This window comes from Colius striatus, chromosome 7, assembly GCF_028858725.1.
Source record: "Colius striatus isolate bColStr4 chromosome 7, bColStr4.1.hap1, whole genome shotgun sequence".
NCBI lineage: Eukaryota > Metazoa > Chordata > Aves > Coliiformes > Coliidae > Colius > Colius striatus.
In genome coordinates, this window is record NC_084765.1 from 20793230 (window position 1) to 20812014 (window position 18785).

Below are 18785 nucleotides of genomic sequence, written 5' to 3' on the forward strand. Positions count from 1 at the left end.
TTGATATGAATTTACTTGAATTTTCCAGATCTTTTTTCAGTTTGAGGAACAGAAATACAAGTTTTTATTTCTTTGTGAATCCTATTCTCCAAACTTTGTAATCTCTGACTTCAACAATGTTTACCCTTCTCTGCTTGGCTTTTCAGTTACCTCCATCCCACCCACATTTCCCTGGTTCAGCTGATGCTCTGCGAAGGTTGAGAAGTCATCTCGTAGCTTTACATCCCACTGATGCTGCTGTATAAGTTCTTTTCTACCCCATCTTCTACCTTTTGTTTACCCACGAAGCCTCAATTTTGAGGACATACATCCTTTTATTGTTAAAAAAAATTAATAACTGAGGTTGAGGCTGAAAAAAAAAATGAGGCACAATCAACTGGCATGAACTGAGGTGTTGAACAAAGTTTATTTTCTGGTGGAGTTCCTGGTGAGTTTGATATTCTGGCCTGGAAACCTCAGCCTGCTCTGACAGAAAAAATTAATTTCATAAAGGTAATGCATCCTATGAAATTTTTACTGAGGTCCTGTGTAACAGGTAGAGAAATCTGTCAGTCCAGATTAAGTCTCCTTGCAGTGGGAATGAATGAATTTTTAAAAAGCATCACTTTGTGGCAGGGCAGAGAGGTGATTTTTTTTTAGGTTGTGAAACAGCTACCTGCCTGTGAGACTTTAAAACATCTTGGCCATGCTACTCTGTCTTTCAGCAGCCTTCCATGTTGTTTAGAGAAAATAGAATAGGAAAATTTCAAATGAATAACTTTAAATTAAGGGCAAATAAATAAATTTTAAATAAAACATCTTTCTCCTGCTTCTTGGAGCACTTTTACCTTCCTTCCAGCAAGGGGTTTTTGTGTCTCATCACTCTGGTTAGGCGTGAAGGCCTTTGTTGCCTCTGAAGACAAAAGTTAACCATCAGAAGTCGACTGTTGAGAACTGGTAGGCTCATTTCAAATTTCTGTTTTCATTGGAAATGGGAGAGCAGATAGCCTCTGAAAAATACTGCTGTCAGCTGTGTGCCATATGACATGTGGACAAATAACAAGCTGCACAAGTTATTGATTTATTATCTGGCAATATGCCATCATGTGTAAGTCACATTTGGGAAAAAGTAAAGATGCTTGGAGTACACAGTCATATTAAGAAAAAAAAAAGTCATTGAAACGTTATCTTTGGGAAAGGAAAATTGCAAACTATGGGACTGAAGTAGAAGATGACTCTGGCTGTCATCCATCCCACAAAGCTTTGGTCCATCCCCTTCTGGAGCTCTGGCTCTGGGAAGAATTTCATTTATCACCCCCTTGTTCCTGAGTTTCTCCAGATGCTGCGTGTTCATAATATATAATTAAATATATCATAATATATTGTGTTATGTATATATACTATAATATCACAGAGAGGTTTGAGTTAGAAGGTACCCTAAAAGTCCTCTAGTTCCAACCCCTGTGATATACGATACAAGCATGTCTAGAAGTTGCAGGATCCTTGGTAGGCAACTTCGAAAACAAGCTTCAAATACCATTAGAAAACAGTCTGAAAGCTTTCCTGGTGTGATCTGTTGGTGTAAAAGATGTGATTGTTTTCTCCATCTTTTCCATGTTAGAAATAGTTAAGAAACAGATTTTAGTTGCTTTGGTTTGGGATTTGGTTTTTTGGTTTATTTTGTTGTGTTTTTTTTAAAATATGATTACTTGATCTTTAATTTAAGTATTATTAAGGGAAGTATTATATTTGTGAAAATATCATAATTGTGACTGACAGCATAAAACTCCTGAGTTAAATGCAAATAGAAGCTCTCAGTGCAACTTGAGTATGTGTAATTTTAAGGTTCAAGCTCATATGTTGCCCAGAAGAAGGAGAGAGCAAAGCAGAATTGACTGGGGAGGTGGACAACAGAAGGTCCAAATGTTTAATTAATGACACAGACAAAGGCATCTCCCTAAAAAAACAGGAATTAAGAAAATATTAGATGAAGATGAAATAAACTCCAGTTTCTGATTATTAATGTCACCAAAAAAAATATTTCTTCCTGCTTTGAAAGAAAGCATGCACCCTGCCTTGGAGAGCACTAGGTGTGCTCTGGGGTGACGTAGGATGCTTCTTAGGGTCGAGTCATGGATCATAGTGTAGAACTACAGTCATGGGGAAATTCTTGCACATTCCCAGTTTGAGCTAAAGCACATAATGATGTAATGAAATCTTTGGTTATTTCAGCAATAAAGCACTAGCAATACTTGTGAACAACAGCTTTTCTTTAAAAATAAGACTTTGATACATAATGTTAGGTTTTCATAGGACAATGTGGTGCCATGTGAGGTCTCTTCTTAAGCAAGATGAGCAAGAACCTTCTAAATGCCTCTGAAATACTTTAGCCTGTCTGAAAAAATGTCATACTGAGGCAGAAATGGATGGTCTGTTTTGACCACGCCTGTTTTACTCATCTGTCAAATTCCTGCTTGGACAGTTGGTTTGGCATGGTAACAGGATTTTATAGGGATAGCATAAACCAATTTCATTTGTTTATTTATTTTATATATATATATTTTTATATATATATTTATGTGTCTATATATGTAAGAGAAAGTATTGTGTACCCACAGCAAGTGTGAATGAATGAGGAATCAGGAACATGTGTTTTAACTGACACAAGTTTGGAGTGGGGACCGGAAGGCAAAGAAGACATTTAGCCTGGAGGACCAATCTGGTGTTGACCATCACCACTATAGAGATCTCTTCCACATTTGCTATGCCTGATATATCTTGCAAGGACTGCATTGAAATATAGTTGTGGATTTTTTTCTTTTCCTGTTTAATTTGGATAGCAAGAAAATAAAGAATTTTATCTACCAGCAGACCACATAGCATCTTTAGGCTGACACTTCTCCTGGCTCCTGTAAGAACAGGTTGGGAAGAAGAATGCTTCTGTGAAGGGTGTGAACAGGATTGTGATGGAGTGTGTTTTTCCAACTGAATCATGCCAAAGCAATTTTCCCCATTTTGAGAACAAAATATAATTTATGACTGAAACCTGCTGTTGCTACTGACGTATAGGGAGCTGACGAGCTCAGAGGTGGATCCTGCAGAGGGAATAGAGCCTGTACAGCCATGTGCATGAAACTCTGGGCTGAACCTGCTCTTTTAGAACACTTCCTCTAATGAGGGACAGTCCAAATTACAATAAATTCAATTGTAGGCTGTATATGTAAAGCAGAGAGGAGGTTGTCAGTGGGCGAAGGATCAGACTCAGAATAAAGCCAAATTCAGCTGGCCTTCACTGGGGAGTCACTGAAATGGTCACCTCAAAGGAGAAGACTATCTCTAGGATCACTTTTGTTTGAAAGTCATCTGAAGTGCTCCAGAAGTGGTTTGTGATTTAAAACTGGGCAGCAGAAGAAATGCAGGAGATGACTGTTTATTAGCCCCTCTGCATTGCTAGACAGCAGCATTAGAGTGACTTAGAAACCTGTTTCTGGATTGAGTATTTGTAGAGTGTGTGGGTACATGTTTGTAGATACTATGTGCCTGGGGCCATTATTTAAAAACTGTGTGTATATGGCTGCATGTGTAAATTCTTTTTCTGCTTAAACTGAGAACAAACATAAAAATCCTTGTTCATAAATGAAAGCATCAGCATTGTCACCCTCTGCATTCTCTCCTGGAGGGATTTTGGGAACTTAAGGCATCTGCGTCGTTTGCAGCTCATAAATGCCGTCAACCAGCCTAGACATTCATCTTGTTCATTTGAGACACACACAGACTGGGAAATAAGCAGAACTGCAGAAGTGGTTGAGGATTCAGGACTATAATCTCATTACAGCTGCAGAGACATGGTGGGACCAGCTCCCATGACTGGAGCACAGTCATGAATGGATATGTGTAGCTCAGTAAAGACAGGCAAAGGAAGGACAATCCAGGAAACTACAGACTGGTCAGTCTCACTTCCATCCCTGGAAAGCTGATGGAAGAACTCATCCTGGATGCCATCTCAAAACACATGAAGGAACAGATGGTTATCATGGGGAGTCAACACATTCTCCCAAGAGGAAGTCCTACTTGACCAACCTGACAGCCTTCTATGAGTGCACAGCTGACTGGCTAGATGAGGGGAGAGCAGCGGATGTCATCTACCTTGACTTCAGCAAGGCTTTTGACACTGTCTCCCATAATATCCTCATCAGAAAGCTCAGGCAGTGTGGCTTGGATGAGTGGACAGTGAGGTGGATCGAGAGCTGGCTGAATGACAGAGCCCAGAGGGTGGTGATCAATGGCACAGAGTCGAGTTGGAGGCCTGTGGCCAGTGGAGTTCCACAGGGATCGGTTCTGGGGCCAGTCTTGTTCAACATCTTCATCAGCGACCTGGATGAGGGGACAGAGTGTACCTCAGCAAGTTCCCTGATGACACCAAGCTGGGAGGACTGGCTGATTCCCCAGAGGCTGTGCTGCCATTCAGCGGGATCTCGACCGGCTTGAGAGTTGGGCAGAGAGGAACCTCATGAGGTTCAACAAGGACAAGTGCAGAGTCCTGCATCTGGGAAGGAACAACCCCATGCACCAGTATAGGCTGGGGATTGACCTGCTGGAGAGCAGCTCTGCAGAGAGAGACCTGGGAGTGCTGGTTGATAATAAGCTAAATATGAGCCAGCAATGTGCCCTCGTGGCCAAGAAGGCCAATGGCATCCTGGGATGCATCAAGCCACGCTCTTGTGTGGCCAGCAGGTCAAGGGAGGTTCTTCTCCCCCTCTACTCTGTCCTGGTGAGGCCTCATCTGGAGTCCTGTGTCCAGTTCTGTGTCCCAGCTCAAGAGGGGCCGGGAACTTCTGGAGAGAGTCCAGCGCAGGGCCACCAAGATGATCAGGGGACTGGAGCATCTTCCTTATGAGGAAAAGCTGCAGAACCTGCGACTGTTCAGACTGGAAAAGAGGAGACTGAGAGGAGACCTCATTAATACTTAAAAGTATTTAAAAGATGCATGTCAAGAAGATGGAGAGACACTTTTGTTCTGTAGTGTCCAATGATAGGACAAGGGGTAATGGACAAAAGCTGGAATACAAAAAGTTCCATTTAAACATAAAGAAAAACTATTTTACTGCGAGAGTGAGGGAGCCCTGGCACAAGTTGCCCAGGGAGGGTGTGGAGTCTCCTCTGGAGCTTTTCCAAACCCACCTGGGCTCATCCCTGTGTGACTTGATCTAGGTGGACCTGCTTTAGCAGGGGGTTGGACTAGACGATCATTAAAGATCCCTTCCATCCCCTGCCATTCTGTGATTTGGTGAGAACTCTCCAAGAATAATATTTTCTTATCACAAGGATTGATTATATCAAGCTCATTTTAATGATCAAATTAGTCTAGGATGTTTCTGTTGGGACTAGTTCATGATGCCCACCTGCATTTGCTGAACAAGCAAGGAATCCTCCGTGGGATAGATTAATGCTTGAGTGGAGGAATCCTGGTGTCATCTCTCCTGTGTGGAGAGATTTTCCATGCCTTGCTGCCATTTCCAGCCTTGGAAAAGCTTTTCCAAGCTCCTCAGGATTTCCATTTAAGATGCATACATATTCAGAAATATCCAGAAAGGACTTTTTACAAGGTTTAGCTTAGTTATAACAATAACCTATTGTAATGTAATGTAATTTGTAATATTGTAATGTAATTTTTAAAACATCGAACATCATATTCTTTCCTGGAAGGTTTTGAACCTAGTTTGCAAAATATGGCTTAGTTTCTATTTTTTAACTGAGCTTTTTGAGACCTTATTCCTATCTTTTTGTCCATTGGCATCTGGAAGGTTGATGGTAGCTTGTTACTGAGTAAGCAACCAAGAGAGCTGTTTCATATGCTTGGGTTTAGTGGCTCTAAGCTTGTATTTGCAAAGGCTTATGTTTCTGTGGGTGTCAAATTGACTTTTTTAAAGAATATTTAGATTTTTTAAGCTGGGGAAGTCAGCTAGGAAGAGAAAGATGTGGAGGAAGTTTAATTCCTGGTTTCTCACATTGCAAACACTGCTTGAAGCTGAAGCACAGTTATAGAGTCAAGAGAGGAATTTCATACCCTTCTTGCTTCATCATGAATTTTTAGACAAAATATATACATTTAGATGTACAAAAATATCTGTCTACGAACCACATTGGGGCATATGGCTCTGGATTACGCACGTTTTTTATGATAGGAACACAATGGGAAGCATTCCTATGTGGAGCTACGCTGGCAAAAGGGATTTTTCAGTTGATTTCCCACTTGATTTAGGAAATTTTCTGGGTGTAAACAAGATTTTTCAATGGCTCAGTAGCAAAAGGCTCAGGCAGATAAACTCCTGGGGCTTATCCAGCTCCGTCTGGATGATACGAAGAAACTGATGGGGTTTTCCGTTTTCTCTTGTGATTTACTTGAGCATTTCTAAAACAGGGATTGCCATGCTTTCAGGAAACACAGGGTGCCATATTTCCCTGGCATGTGATTCCATGCAAGTAATTAATCATTTTGTTTCACAGTTTCTTAATATGCTTTAATTTCCTAACTGGACTTGATAAAAGCTGGAACAGCATTGTATGCTACCTCTGGTTTACCCTGCTTTTTACTGTTAGCCTTGCTCCATCTCAAGGAAAGAGGAAAGAACATCATCTCCATCTTTGGGTTTTAAATCTTACTTTTGGAGGCTGCTTCTTAGTTTTCACTGCAACTAATGGCAATGTCACCATGGTGTAAGGTGTCTGCCTCCAGGGCTCTGAAGGGCTGAAATGTTTTTATAGCTCTTGATTTGCAGGTTGTGTGGATGGATGTCCAAACCCCTCCAGACCTGTTTAAATCATGGCAATTTTTTTTAACTTTGATATTGCATGATGAGGCAACAAATTTCATGTATCATAAGAAAATTCATACCTCTGTAGTCAGGCTTGATTTTTCATGCCTTTGATAGGAATTTATATAATACCTCAGTTTTGTGTTTTAAGACAGATGGGAAACTTACTATGGTTTTTATTTCATATTTTTATCATATTTCCCCTGTTTCGTTTCTTCTCTGGATGCCCACATTCCCTTTCTCTGAAGTTTTTCAAGCTCTTGATCATCCTCCAACCACTTCTTAATTTTACCATGTGATTTTGGAGAGCACAATACTCTAAGTAAAGTGTGATCTTAAAAATTATATTTAATGCTTTTTCCTCTAAGTGTGCTTTTTTGCATTAGGTTTTGACCATAGCTAGATATGGAGTAATTCATAACAGAGAATGTGTGGATATATATAGATGTTTTTCAGCACCTTGTGGGCATTTTCTCCCACTCAAGATACAGAAACATTTAATTCTGCTGTGGATTAGAGAGTGTTTCTCTTTGGCTTAGCATCGAGATAAAGTCCTGGTAACAGAACTGATACAACACTCCCATAAAGATAATGAGGCTTGTTTCTCCACTTGTTCATCTATAAAATTAGGAATGTTTTCTGTTCCTAGCAGTAGGATTTCCATCAAGCCTTGTGTCCCAGTTGGGAAGGTTTTCCTGATGCTCAGCACACATATTTTAGCCTTCAATTTGTTATTCTGTGTAGTATAAACAATATTTGTACTCAAGGATTGGTTGTAGGCAGGCAGGGTTTCTTTTTAAGAGTGCTTACTTACCTCTTTACTAGAGTTCCTTTAACTTTTTTGACTTAAAACTGTTGGATATTCTGCCACATTCTGTTTATTTGATAGAAACTTTTACATACTGATGTGTCTCAGATAATGTTGTGTGATATTCAGAGATTTATGCTCATATTATGATTATAAGAGATTTGAAGTCTGGATCCAAATTTCATATTTATTAATATTTGAACATCACAAATCATGTTTTATTGAGATCAGTCGGAGCATTTTAAGCTCCAGAAAACATAAAACCCCAAACAAAAAACACCCCAAAAATCCCTCCAGCCAGCACTGCCTTTTCTTATGAGCTACCTCCTTGCTTAGCCACTTCTTTCTAAATATCAAATGCAATACTGAGGTACATTATGTATATATGTGGTTGTGTTTTTTCCTGAAGAGAAGTGAAAGTCACCAATCCCCTTTCTCTCCTTAGCTGCAGCTGAGTCAGACGGGCTACATCCACGTTACACAGTCTCACTGGCCTGGCTGCTGCAGCCTGTTTGGAATACAGCACTGGCAGCACAACCCTGTGCTGATTTTGGTGATGGAATCTAAGAAACAGCTGTTGCTTCTGCCAGCAGAACCCATCCCTTCAATGACTTGCAGTGCCGATGGTGTTGTACTGCCAATGTAATCTTGGTCAGGGCAGCAGAATTCTTTATAGATGCACAATCAGGATGGTGGCTACACAGGTCACCTGGAGAACAATCAGTAGCATCTCACCCAATAATTAAATGAAATTAAGGAGCTACTGGGCTCAAAAAAACACCCTGAATGTCTTTTTTTCGTTTGTTGCTCAGTTCTTTTTTCCAAGTTTGTAAGCTCAGTGCTTTCCTCTCCAGTGAACTTGAATTGCTCCAGCAGACCAGGTTTCAGCTATCCAGGGATGGCAGGAGTAAATCCCTACACTTTTCATGGAAGTAAGAATGCCAAAATTAGGACTCTCTGGATTCAACTGCACTAGAAATTTGTGCACACAGTGGTAATGTCAATGATTTGGTTCTTCATGTAAAGATGGTCTTCTAGAAATAGGACATTTGAATTTTTCCCTAAACATAACTTAGTTTTAAGTCAAGGTATAAATTTAAGCTGAGGTTAATTAACCTCCAATTTGAGGAGGTTTCTTTGTTTGAATTGGCTGTGTTTTGTATCGTCTTCATCAAACCATATGTTTGTTAAATGAAAACTTCATGTTGTTTGAACCCAAATCCTTAATGTTAAGTGCTTTATGAGGATCCTGCATCCATCAAAGGATGGCAAATGTTTTATTGTCCTAGTCAGAAGTGAAGGAATATTCTCAAGGTAGCTTTTCAGTCTGTCTCCTGAATTCTGCAGTAGGATGGTCATTGAAAGATGAATGTAGAAATCATATACAAATCATAGAGAAAATTAGTAACTGAAACTTGAGTAAGTTTAACATGCAGGCAGCAATGATTTTACCCTAAAGCTTCTGCCTTTATGTGGACAGTTGGCATGGTGTCCTGCAGGCCAGCAAACACACAAGGAATTGTATCAATCAATCACAAAGCCATAATTATTTTTCCTGGGCTGTGATTCTGAAGGCACTCAGGCCAGTAACTGGAAAAGTGCTAGGAAAAATGAAATCGGGATGTTTTCTTCCATTTCAGCTTTGGAGCCATTGCTCTGGAATAGTTCTTGTGTCTGCATAAACACTGTCTTAAAATGTATCTGAGTTATTGTGGAAAAGGTTATTAGTTGAGGACTTTAATCCCCCTTTCTGTTTGGTCAACACAGCAAGAGGTTGTATTGGGGATGGGAGGGAGCAACAGACAGACAGATGTGAGGAACAACCCCGCAGCCTGGGAGGGAGTGGTTCTGACCTAGCCCAGAGGAGAGAGGAGAGCAGAGGAGGAAAAATGAGCAAAAATCCTTCAGCTGAAGAAACCAAGGCCAGGTGGTGTGTGATTGCTGGCCTCAGGTCATGCAGCATCTTGTGATGGAGCTGAAAATGAGCCTCAAGTGGAGACCTTGAACTCTCATCTGTTCTGGTCATTTACTGGAGTATATCTTTAAAAGCCACAAGATTGCTAATTTGTTATTTTGCATCAGTCTTAGGAATAGTAGAAGTTTTAGCATGGTCAAAAGAATTGTAGTGATGTTCACTGTGCAGCTGTCCCACACAGAGCTATGGATGTTTAGAGAGCTTCTAGAGCAGAATGATGGTGTGTACCAAACTTTAGATGTATACAAACTTGAAACTCTACATCACTGGGCTTTTGAGGGGGGAAAAAAGAAGTCCCTGTACAAGTAGTTAAAAAAGAAACCATAATAATAAATAAATAATCCAAATAGCATGCACCAGCCACTCATCAGCACTAAATAAAGCTCTTTTATCATCACAGCAAGGGTTATTGCTCTCCAGGTGCTGAAGACCAGTCCTGAGCAGGCAAAGCTGGGACTGTTGGACCTTGCATCTGATTAAGCAGTTGCCAGAAGCAGGCAATTGATGAATGATGGAGATCCCAGTACCACTGCATGTGTTGCTGTCTCGCTCTTAAATCACTCAGGAGATGCTTATGCTTGTTCAACAAATACAGTCTTCTACAGTTGTCTGGATCACCATATAAAAGCTTTTTTCCTGACTTGCACTGAAAATGCAGAGAGGCTTAGTCAAAGATACAATTTCTAAGGGACTTGTGAGTGTTATTCTGCATGCCTGCTGTGTCCTGATTGCTCTGCAGGAACCTTAGGAAAAAACAAAAAAATCAAAGAAAAATTAAGATATGTAACATGGAGTTGTTCCTTCTTTCCAGTTTTTTTTTGCTTCCAACAGGATGTGTTATGTTTTCAACCTGAAAGGCTTTAGAGCCATTAAGAACTCCTCCTATGCCTGCACACATGGAGTATGTATCCTTGATGTAAAGATATGTAATGCCTCAAGTACTGACTTCAGGACCTTGTTTTTTAGCAAAAATTTCCTTGTGAGATGTCTCAAAACACTTAGGCTCTTTAAATCTAAAAATAATATAAGTTGAGCTCATGTTAGTTTTGGATGAGGAGTTTGTGTTAATTTTTTACTTTAAAAAGATTTTTGTTGAGATTTAAAATAAAAGAAGCTGGAATAAAAATTGATTGGATTATGATAAAGGTGCATCATATCAGTGCAATTTTGAGGATTTTTTTCTTCAATTCTACAATCAAAATGTCTTAGATTAGTGAAGTGAAAAGGGCAGCTTGAATCAGTAGGACTTTTTCCAACACGTGCAGTAAGGTGCACTTCCAATATCACTGTTTTGGAAGTGAGTCACAAGTCTTAAAAGCATATGATAAAAATTATGATTTTTAAATTCTGTTTTTTTCCAAATGCCCTAAAATAATTCCTTGTGGTTGGTTGTTTAAGTGATTCTTTATTATTTTCCTGTGCATTTAAAAAAAATATGGTGGCATATTAGCAGAAGAGATGTTCATTTTGGTAAACGGTGCAGCCGTTTCACAGAGTCCCGGAATGGTGAGGGTTGGAAGGGACCTCTAGAGAACATCCAATCCAACCCCCTGCTATGGCAGATGCACCTCCATCAAGTCACACAGGAACATGTCCAGGCAGGTTTGGAAACCTCCAGAGAAGGAGACTCCACAACCTCTCTGTGCAGCCTGTGCCAGGGCTCCCTCACTCTTACAGCGAATAAGTTATTCCTCGTGTTCAAGTGCAACTTCCTTTGTTCCAAGCTTGTGCCTGTTATCCCTTGCCCTGTCACTGGCCACCACACAAAAAAGACTGGCCCCATCCTCTTGACAGCCACCCTTTAGGTAATTGTAAATGTTGATAAGCTCCCCTCTCAGGCTTCTTTTCTCCAGGCTAAACAGCTCCAGGTCTTGCAGCCTTTCCTCATCAGAAAGCTGTTCCAATCCCCTCATCATCTTGGTAGCCCTGTGCTGGACTCTCTTCAGAAGTTCTTTATCCCTCTTGAACTGAGTTTTGCCTTTTTGTTTGCACACAATATTTTTATAATACCCATGAGTTTGTATGGGTTTTTTTTTCAGGAGGAATATAGAGCAGAAGGAATTAGCTGGCACAACATTGACTACATAGACAACTCGGGCTGCATCAACCTGATCAGTAAGAAGCCAACGGGCCTGCTCCATCTGCTGGATGAGGAAAGCAAGTGAGTGGAAAATGTTGGGTTTGCTGGTTTTCACTTAAAAAATATTCAAATCTTACCTCTTGTGACTCTTCTCAGAAAGATGGTAATAGCTCACTGGGATGATTTATCTTGTGTCTGTAGTTTTGTTTCTGAGGTGGTAAAGCAAACAGTGAAGAATCTGCAAGCTGAGTGAAAAGCCTTAACAAATAGTAGTTAAAATTCTGTTTCAAGAATTTCTTCTGTTAAGGCAGAGGTTTCCTTTGCTTCCCTAGTCATATCTATGTCTCTTGTAATGTAAGAATATGAAGGTGTTTGAAGTTGACCTGCTTGAGGGGAGAATCCAAGTGCATGAGTAGAGCAAGTTATATGGGTTCTCTTATTGAAGGACAAGGTGGGTTTATCAGTCTATTTTAAAAATTAAGCCAGAATGTGCTCAGAGCACTTGGCTGGCACAGGGGCATCAGAGATGCAGCTCAGATTTGCATCCTTGGTTATATCTATCCAGCATGTCTTGGTAGAAGTTATCAAATGAGCGTGTGGCTTCTGGCGCTGCCTGTGAGTGGAAATGTGGAAGTGTAAGAAACTCTTCTGTTTCTGGTCTCACTGATCAAGACACACAGCAGTAATGCTGTCCCAGGGATACTGAGCTTAAATTACATAAATTTGTGAAGTATATCCCCAAGTTTCAGATTTACATAAAATTTTAGGATTGAGGGTTGACCTGCTTTTACTAAGAGACTCTCTGTCCTTTTTCATCCTCTCTCCTATGCCAGAGTCAGTCAAGTAACTCCTGAAATTGAAGTGAGATTTGTAGGCAAAGCAGCTCAGTATTTGCCAAATGTGTGAGTACCCCACAGATTACATGAGCAGTCTAAACCTCAGTGACAGAAACTTGGGATTTCAGATAAACACATGTACCCCAAATAATTTCCATGTAAGAGGCATGCCATGCAGCATACCTCAATAAAAATACACTTACTTGAGTTTTTGTAACTGATTTCAGGCCATTACTAAATCAGTTAAGAGTTTTTCAGACACCAGATGGACCTTGTTTTTGGGTATAACCACATGACAGCATACAAAAGAGTGCTTGTTTAGTATCTGCCAGCACAGAAGTAGAAACTCAGCATATCTGTATTTTCCCATTTGTGGTCAACAAAGAAATCTGAAAGCTATTCATTGAGTTTATGGATATCTTCTTTTCCCCCTCAGTTTTCCTCAAGCCACAAACCAGACACTACTGGACAAGTTTAAGCGACAACATGAAGGGAGCTCCTACATTGAATTTCCAGCGGTCATGGAGCCAGCTTTCATCATCAAACACTATGCGGGCAAAGTGAAGTACGGAGTGAAGGTCTGTTCCCCAGCAGTTCTTTTCATTTAAATCCTTTAGCTGTGATGGTGAAGGCTCCACAGAGATGTTTTGGAGAGGACTTGGCTAGAGAAGAGACATGAGGGTCAAGAGAGAAATGTTTGATGCAAAGTTTGGCTGAAATGGGAAGCTGGTAGAGATTACTTCTTCCTGTTCTGCTCCACATTGCAAACTCTGTGTGATGGCATTTTGGGGAAGGATTTAGGGACAGACACCAAGGTTAATACTACATCCTGGCAATGGGTTGAAATTGAATATTTGGTAGCCTTTCTAGACTTGGTTCACGTACAAAACCCATTTATTTTCATCATTACCCAATTTTTAATATAGAGTATGTGAGTGTAGTTCTCAGTGTCTCACTGCTGCAGGTACTTTTTAAAATCCCATGCAAATGGTTTGAAACTTGACCCTATTTATAGGCTGATTAGCAGAAGCAGTTCTGGTGAGCAGGTGAGCCTGCTCTGATATGAAAACCACCTTGGGATTTATGACTGCAAAACTGAAACTGTGTTTCTGGTGCAGTAAATGCATGTGACAAACTTTGGCATCAGCTTCATAGAATCATTTTGGTTGGAAAAAACTTTATGATCAAGTCCAACTAAACTAACACTAAACCATGTCCCTCAGCTACATGGCTTTGCAATATCTCCAGGGATGGGGTCTCCACCACCTCCCTGGGCAGCCTGTGCCACTAACAACCTTCTCAGGGTAAAAGTTTTTTCCTAATCTGCAATCTAAACCTCCTCTGGCACAACTTGAGGCCATTTCCTCTTGTCCTGTCATTCATTACTGGAGAGAAGAGACTGACCCACACCTCACTACAACCTCCTTTCAGGTAGTTGTAGAGAGTAATCATGTCACCCCTCAGGCTTCTCTTCTCCAGACTAAACCACCCTAGATTCAAGGTACTTCAGAGAGCAGTGCTTTGGGGTAAAACATTTGTTTTCTAGCCATAAAGAGGTGTCAGAAGGTAGAAACAGGAGTCAGTAGTTGTGCTATCCCAGGCATAGCATGGCAGACCTTACGTGACAGATCTTGCAGATACTGTTTACCTTCCTCTTTTCTCCCCTTCTTTTTTCTCCTTCCGTAGGATTTCCGTGAGAAAAACACAGATCACATGCGCCCGGACATTGTAGCTCTCCTGCGAAGCAGCAAGAACGCCTTTATCTGCGGGATGATTGGGATCGACCCTGTGGCCGTCTTCCGCTGGGCAGTCCTGCGGGCATTTTTCAGGGCGGTGGTTGCTTTTAGGGAGGCTGGAAAACGATATGTGGAGAAGAAAAGTGGTATGTGTGTTGCTCTCCGAATCCTAGTGCCTGATTTTCACTGGCCGTTTAGATCTATTATATTACTAGAGTATATTAAGTAGCCTGATTTAGTAGGAGCAATTAATCTATTAAAAAACCTCCTTGAATAGTGCGTCGGTTTTTGCTACGCAGAAGTTATATTTCAACGTATATTTAGATTTTAACACATCAAAAGATTTTCACTTTCCTGCAGCTTTAACTTTCCCCTTTTGTAGGATGCATGCATAGGAAACGTGAATGATTCAAGCAGAGGCATAACAATTATTTGGCAAATAAGGCAAATTATTTTTGCCTTGAATTGTGGGTTACATCTGGAAACAAAAAAAGGCAATAATGCTCCTCTCTGATTTTTCAAGCTGTTCACCTTTTAAGCTGAGAGAGAGCCCGTCTCTTGTCTAGCAGAACACATTGCTTCGCAGTCGTCCGGAACCATTTCACACCGAGCGTGGGGGCATTAAATTCAAGAGAAGTAATGGTGCATCATCATGCAGGCAGTACCTGGCTGTGCTTTTAGACCATTTTTCTTTATAAAGCAATTTTGGAAAGATGAGTACAAGCTATTGTTAATTTCTGGGCACAAGAGGGCTTGAAATTCACTATGAAATTAGAGCCTTAGCAGGGAAAATGTCAGTTGGGTTTAAATGAAGCATGCAGCTGCACTATGAATTTTTTTGACGTTGGAGAGAAATGCATCAAGGAGAGTCAAGGAGCCTGGTACAAGGAACATAGGTATGGAAACTGCACAAGCAGAAAGCATTATTTCTTGTTTGGGGCAAATTATAGTATCTCAAGAAGAGCAGGAGGCAAAAATCAACTTTCAGCTCTTGAGGCTCTTCTTCTCAAACTACTCAGATACAGAGTAAGAGAAAATATGTTTCTCTTGAACCTGGATCTGTCTGGCACCTCAAGGCAGCCTTTACGGACAGCAATATTTTCTAACACTCACAGACAGATGGCAAAGACATTTGGTGTTGGGAAAAACGTCTCTCAAATGAGTTGGATTCAAAAATCCATATTTGCATTTTCCTACATCACCTTTTCATCTTGCCTAAAACCCAGGCTGGACTAAAGTGAGCTGATCAAGGAGATAATAAAAATGTGTTTCATTTCAGCAAGTAAGAGCTAATTTCAAGCCCTCCTTCGCTTCCCGTGTCTGTGGCAATCAGTCGTTGCCTGCCCTGCTCATCTCCTCGCTAGCTGGCTTGCTGCTTGTCAACCTTGAGTTTGTGGCAATAACTTGCCTATATCAATACCTATGTATCTCAATATATAGATGCAAAATAGAGTCCAGGAGATTTTCAGACAATTCTGAGCCTCAGTTTTTGCATCACCTTTTCTTTACATTCTGAAACTAAGCAATACCTGGTAATGGCTGAGTTTCCAAACCTCTTCTAGCACATGGTGCTGCTCTTTTATTTATCTGGTATCTTTTAGCCTGCTTTCAAATGACTTTGTGCTTGGTAACCTCTGGGTTTTCATTAAAAAAAGAAAATAGCTCAGAAAGCTGGACAAGGTTTATCTTCCTGACAATCCTCACATAATTTATACCTCAAATTTCTGTGTGCATCTGATTTGGCCTGAATTGGGAAAAAATCATGAGAACATCACAATTATATAAGCAGAACTGATGGGAGGAGATTGCCTAAATCTAATTCCCATATTGAGGTACACCTTACCTGTCAGGAAAGCTTGCCTTACAAACAGTGATGGAGCTGGCACTATTTACATTCATCTGCCTCTTCCCTCTTCAGAGAGGTACCCATCATCTCCGAGCATGACTTCTGCCCAGCTGGCAGTAGCAAGGGGACATCTGTAGCAATATTTTCATCATACTTTTGCTGGTGAGACCTCCTGCCTTCTTCTTCTTTCTCCATACACCCATCTGTCTTGCAGAAGCACCAAAAGCTGCAAAACAGGCAGACCTGCACCGAAGGCTTGACCAGTGTCTGACAGTGGGGTGGACTGGTACGATGTGGCCCATGATGCTGACCAGGACAAAAATAATAATCCTACTCCCCAAAATAATGCAGAAAAGCCCCAAACTGATACTTTGCATCTGTTGCAGAAGGCATTTGTGAATTATCAAAGAATCACTGCAATTACCCTATCTCAATAAACAAAAGCAGACAACCAAAGACAGCATATGTTTTAAGTTCATTTTCTTTGGTTTTTTTACCAAACCTTACTGGCATTGCTAAGCCAGATTTGAATGCCTTGCCACCGATGGACATGGAGCTTTTCATGAAACTATGAGATTTGCTGAGAATAACTTCACACACAGACGTTCATCCAAGCGTGCCCACGTAAATAGTTGTGTGCCATTTGTAAAACGGCATGCTGCCCTTTTCTTGGTTTCTCAGGTCCTGTCTGCTGCTGTCACCATCCATCAGGCAGGTGTGATTAATGAATAGGGAAATATCTGAAGCATGTCTTTTTTAATGTAAAGCTTTTTGCACTCGTTTGTTGTAACCTCAAATTGCTGAAGCCCTTGCTTTTATCTATCTGAAGGCCTGTCTGAGTCACGCTTGCAATACTCAATGGGGATTTTGGTGAAAAATCTGCAGCTGTGTACAAGCAGCTCTGTAAAAATTTGCTCTGCTTTCTTTTTGCATAATCTTTTTCATTATGTTCTCCATGCCTGCAGTGCCAACCAGTGCTATGGATGCTTCTGTAATCAGCATTTTACCCTTCTGGTTTTGGGGACTGTCCTTTTTTTTGTGCTCCCAAGATCCTTGTAGTACAGCTTTTAGTGACTACTCGATTGTCCTCATTAACCTGGAAGTGAAGAGCAGCAAAGCACCAGGAATTTCATGGGGTACCTTTCTCTTCTACCTAAGAGATACATCTACGGTGCCCGTCCTTCTTGGATGAAACCTGCTGGGATGTGGCAAACTGCAATTAGCTGAAGGGTGGAATTCATCCATAATTTGATTTTTTTATTACTATTATTGAGTTTATCAGGGAGGATTGAGATGGTCAAAAAAACTGCATATTTGAACTGGGTTTGTTAATGAACTTTGATTAAAGGCACGTTATCAAGCTTTTTAGGAAAGAAATTTAGCTCATTTTTTTTGTTTGTTTTATCATCAATATAAATTTGTTACACAAATTCTTTTTTACCAAAAACTTGACAGAAGAACTGGTGCTGTTTTTATAAGAAATAGGCTGTAGACTCACAGCTTTCTCTTTTCTCTTGGTTTGGCTGGACACAAACCTAAGTCGCCACCTTGATAAAGGATTTGTGTTCTTGGAGTTGTGCCCTGCCTTGACAGGGTCTGCATTTGCATTCAGCTAACAAGGGTTTCTCCTTGGTTTAGTGCCCATCCAAAAAAAAAAGAAAAAAAGCACCTTTTGTTTGCTAAATAAAGATGACAGCAACTAAAAAAATCATCTTTGGGGTCCGACTAAGCAGTATGAAGTGGTGTTAATGCAAGGAAGACACCCCTTGACAGTGTTCCTCTGGAAAGTTCAGATCAGTCCTTTCTGATGATTTGATGTGTTTGTATGACATACTTCCAAACGTACTGACACAAGGTAATGCCATGGTGACCTCATCAAGCCTCAACGGGAGCATGATGTGTCTCTTGGTCACTTAAGTGATGATGGAGAGGTGCTGCCCTGCTTACATAGTGTCATCTATGTCGCCTCTCTTCCACCTTATGGTCAGAGCTGAGCCATCAGAAGTCTTCTTGGCTGTGCAGCAATGGCTTCTTCCAATTTCTCTCCTCAGACCTATCCAATCTAACTTCACACTCTGTGTCCTCTGCCCTTGAGGAATACAGATCCCTTGTTTAATAGAAAAAATTTTATTTTTTCATTTTTAATTGCCAGTATCTGAGCAAAGCACAGCTCTGGCACACACAATGGGAATTCCAGGTGGCCAAGTCCAGGAACATCTGTGCAGAGAATTGAGTGTATTGCCTGACAGAGGCACGGAAAGGATTTTAGAAGACAGTTAATAAAAGCAAAAGTATACCTAATCTTGTTTTTTTTCCTCAAATAATCACAGAGTGATTATGTTTGGGCTAATCAAGATTATAACTGGGGCTGGGACATGGCCCAGCTCCTACATCTGGAGGAGACTGAGGTTAAATTGTGTCAAGCATGAAAAACATGTGACCCTTGAGCTCTCGTGTTCTTTGGGCTTGTTCTTTACCCTCTCTTGATTTCTGCTTATATAATCTTTCTCTTCTCTCCATTTTTTGTTATTGTTGTTTTTATTTTGCTTCCCAAGGGAATGATGATGCAGTGCCATGTGCGGTTTTGAAAAGTGTGGATAGTTTTAGCTTTCTTCATCACCCAGTTCATCAGAGGAGCTTAGAGATCCTGCAGAGATGCAAGGAGGAGAAGTACAGTAAGGCTTGAACACCCACCCTTCCCTCTGATACA

General features: G+C 40.7%; 1 protein-coding gene across 6 annotated transcripts in view; it reads left to right on the plus strand.

Moving 5' to 3' along the window:
- Positions 1 to 18785, plus strand: part of MYO9A (myosin IXA) — a 198609-nt gene that overhangs the window by 133536 nt on the left and 46288 nt on the right. For 4 of the 6 annotated variants that reach the window (XM_062000449.1, XM_062000451.1, XM_062000452.1 and 1 more), the window contains 4 exons: positions 11617 to 11738; positions 12930 to 13071; positions 14180 to 14375; positions 18631 to 18750. In XM_062000449.1, coding sequence (XP_061856433.1) covers positions 11617 to 11738; positions 12930 to 13071; positions 14180 to 14375; positions 18631 to 18750 — 580 coding nt within the window. The remainder of the gene's footprint in view (positions 1 to 11616; positions 11739 to 12929; positions 13072 to 14179; positions 14376 to 18630; positions 18751 to 18785) is intronic. The other 2 variants (XM_062000454.1, XM_062000455.1) reach the window with 1 other exon arrangement.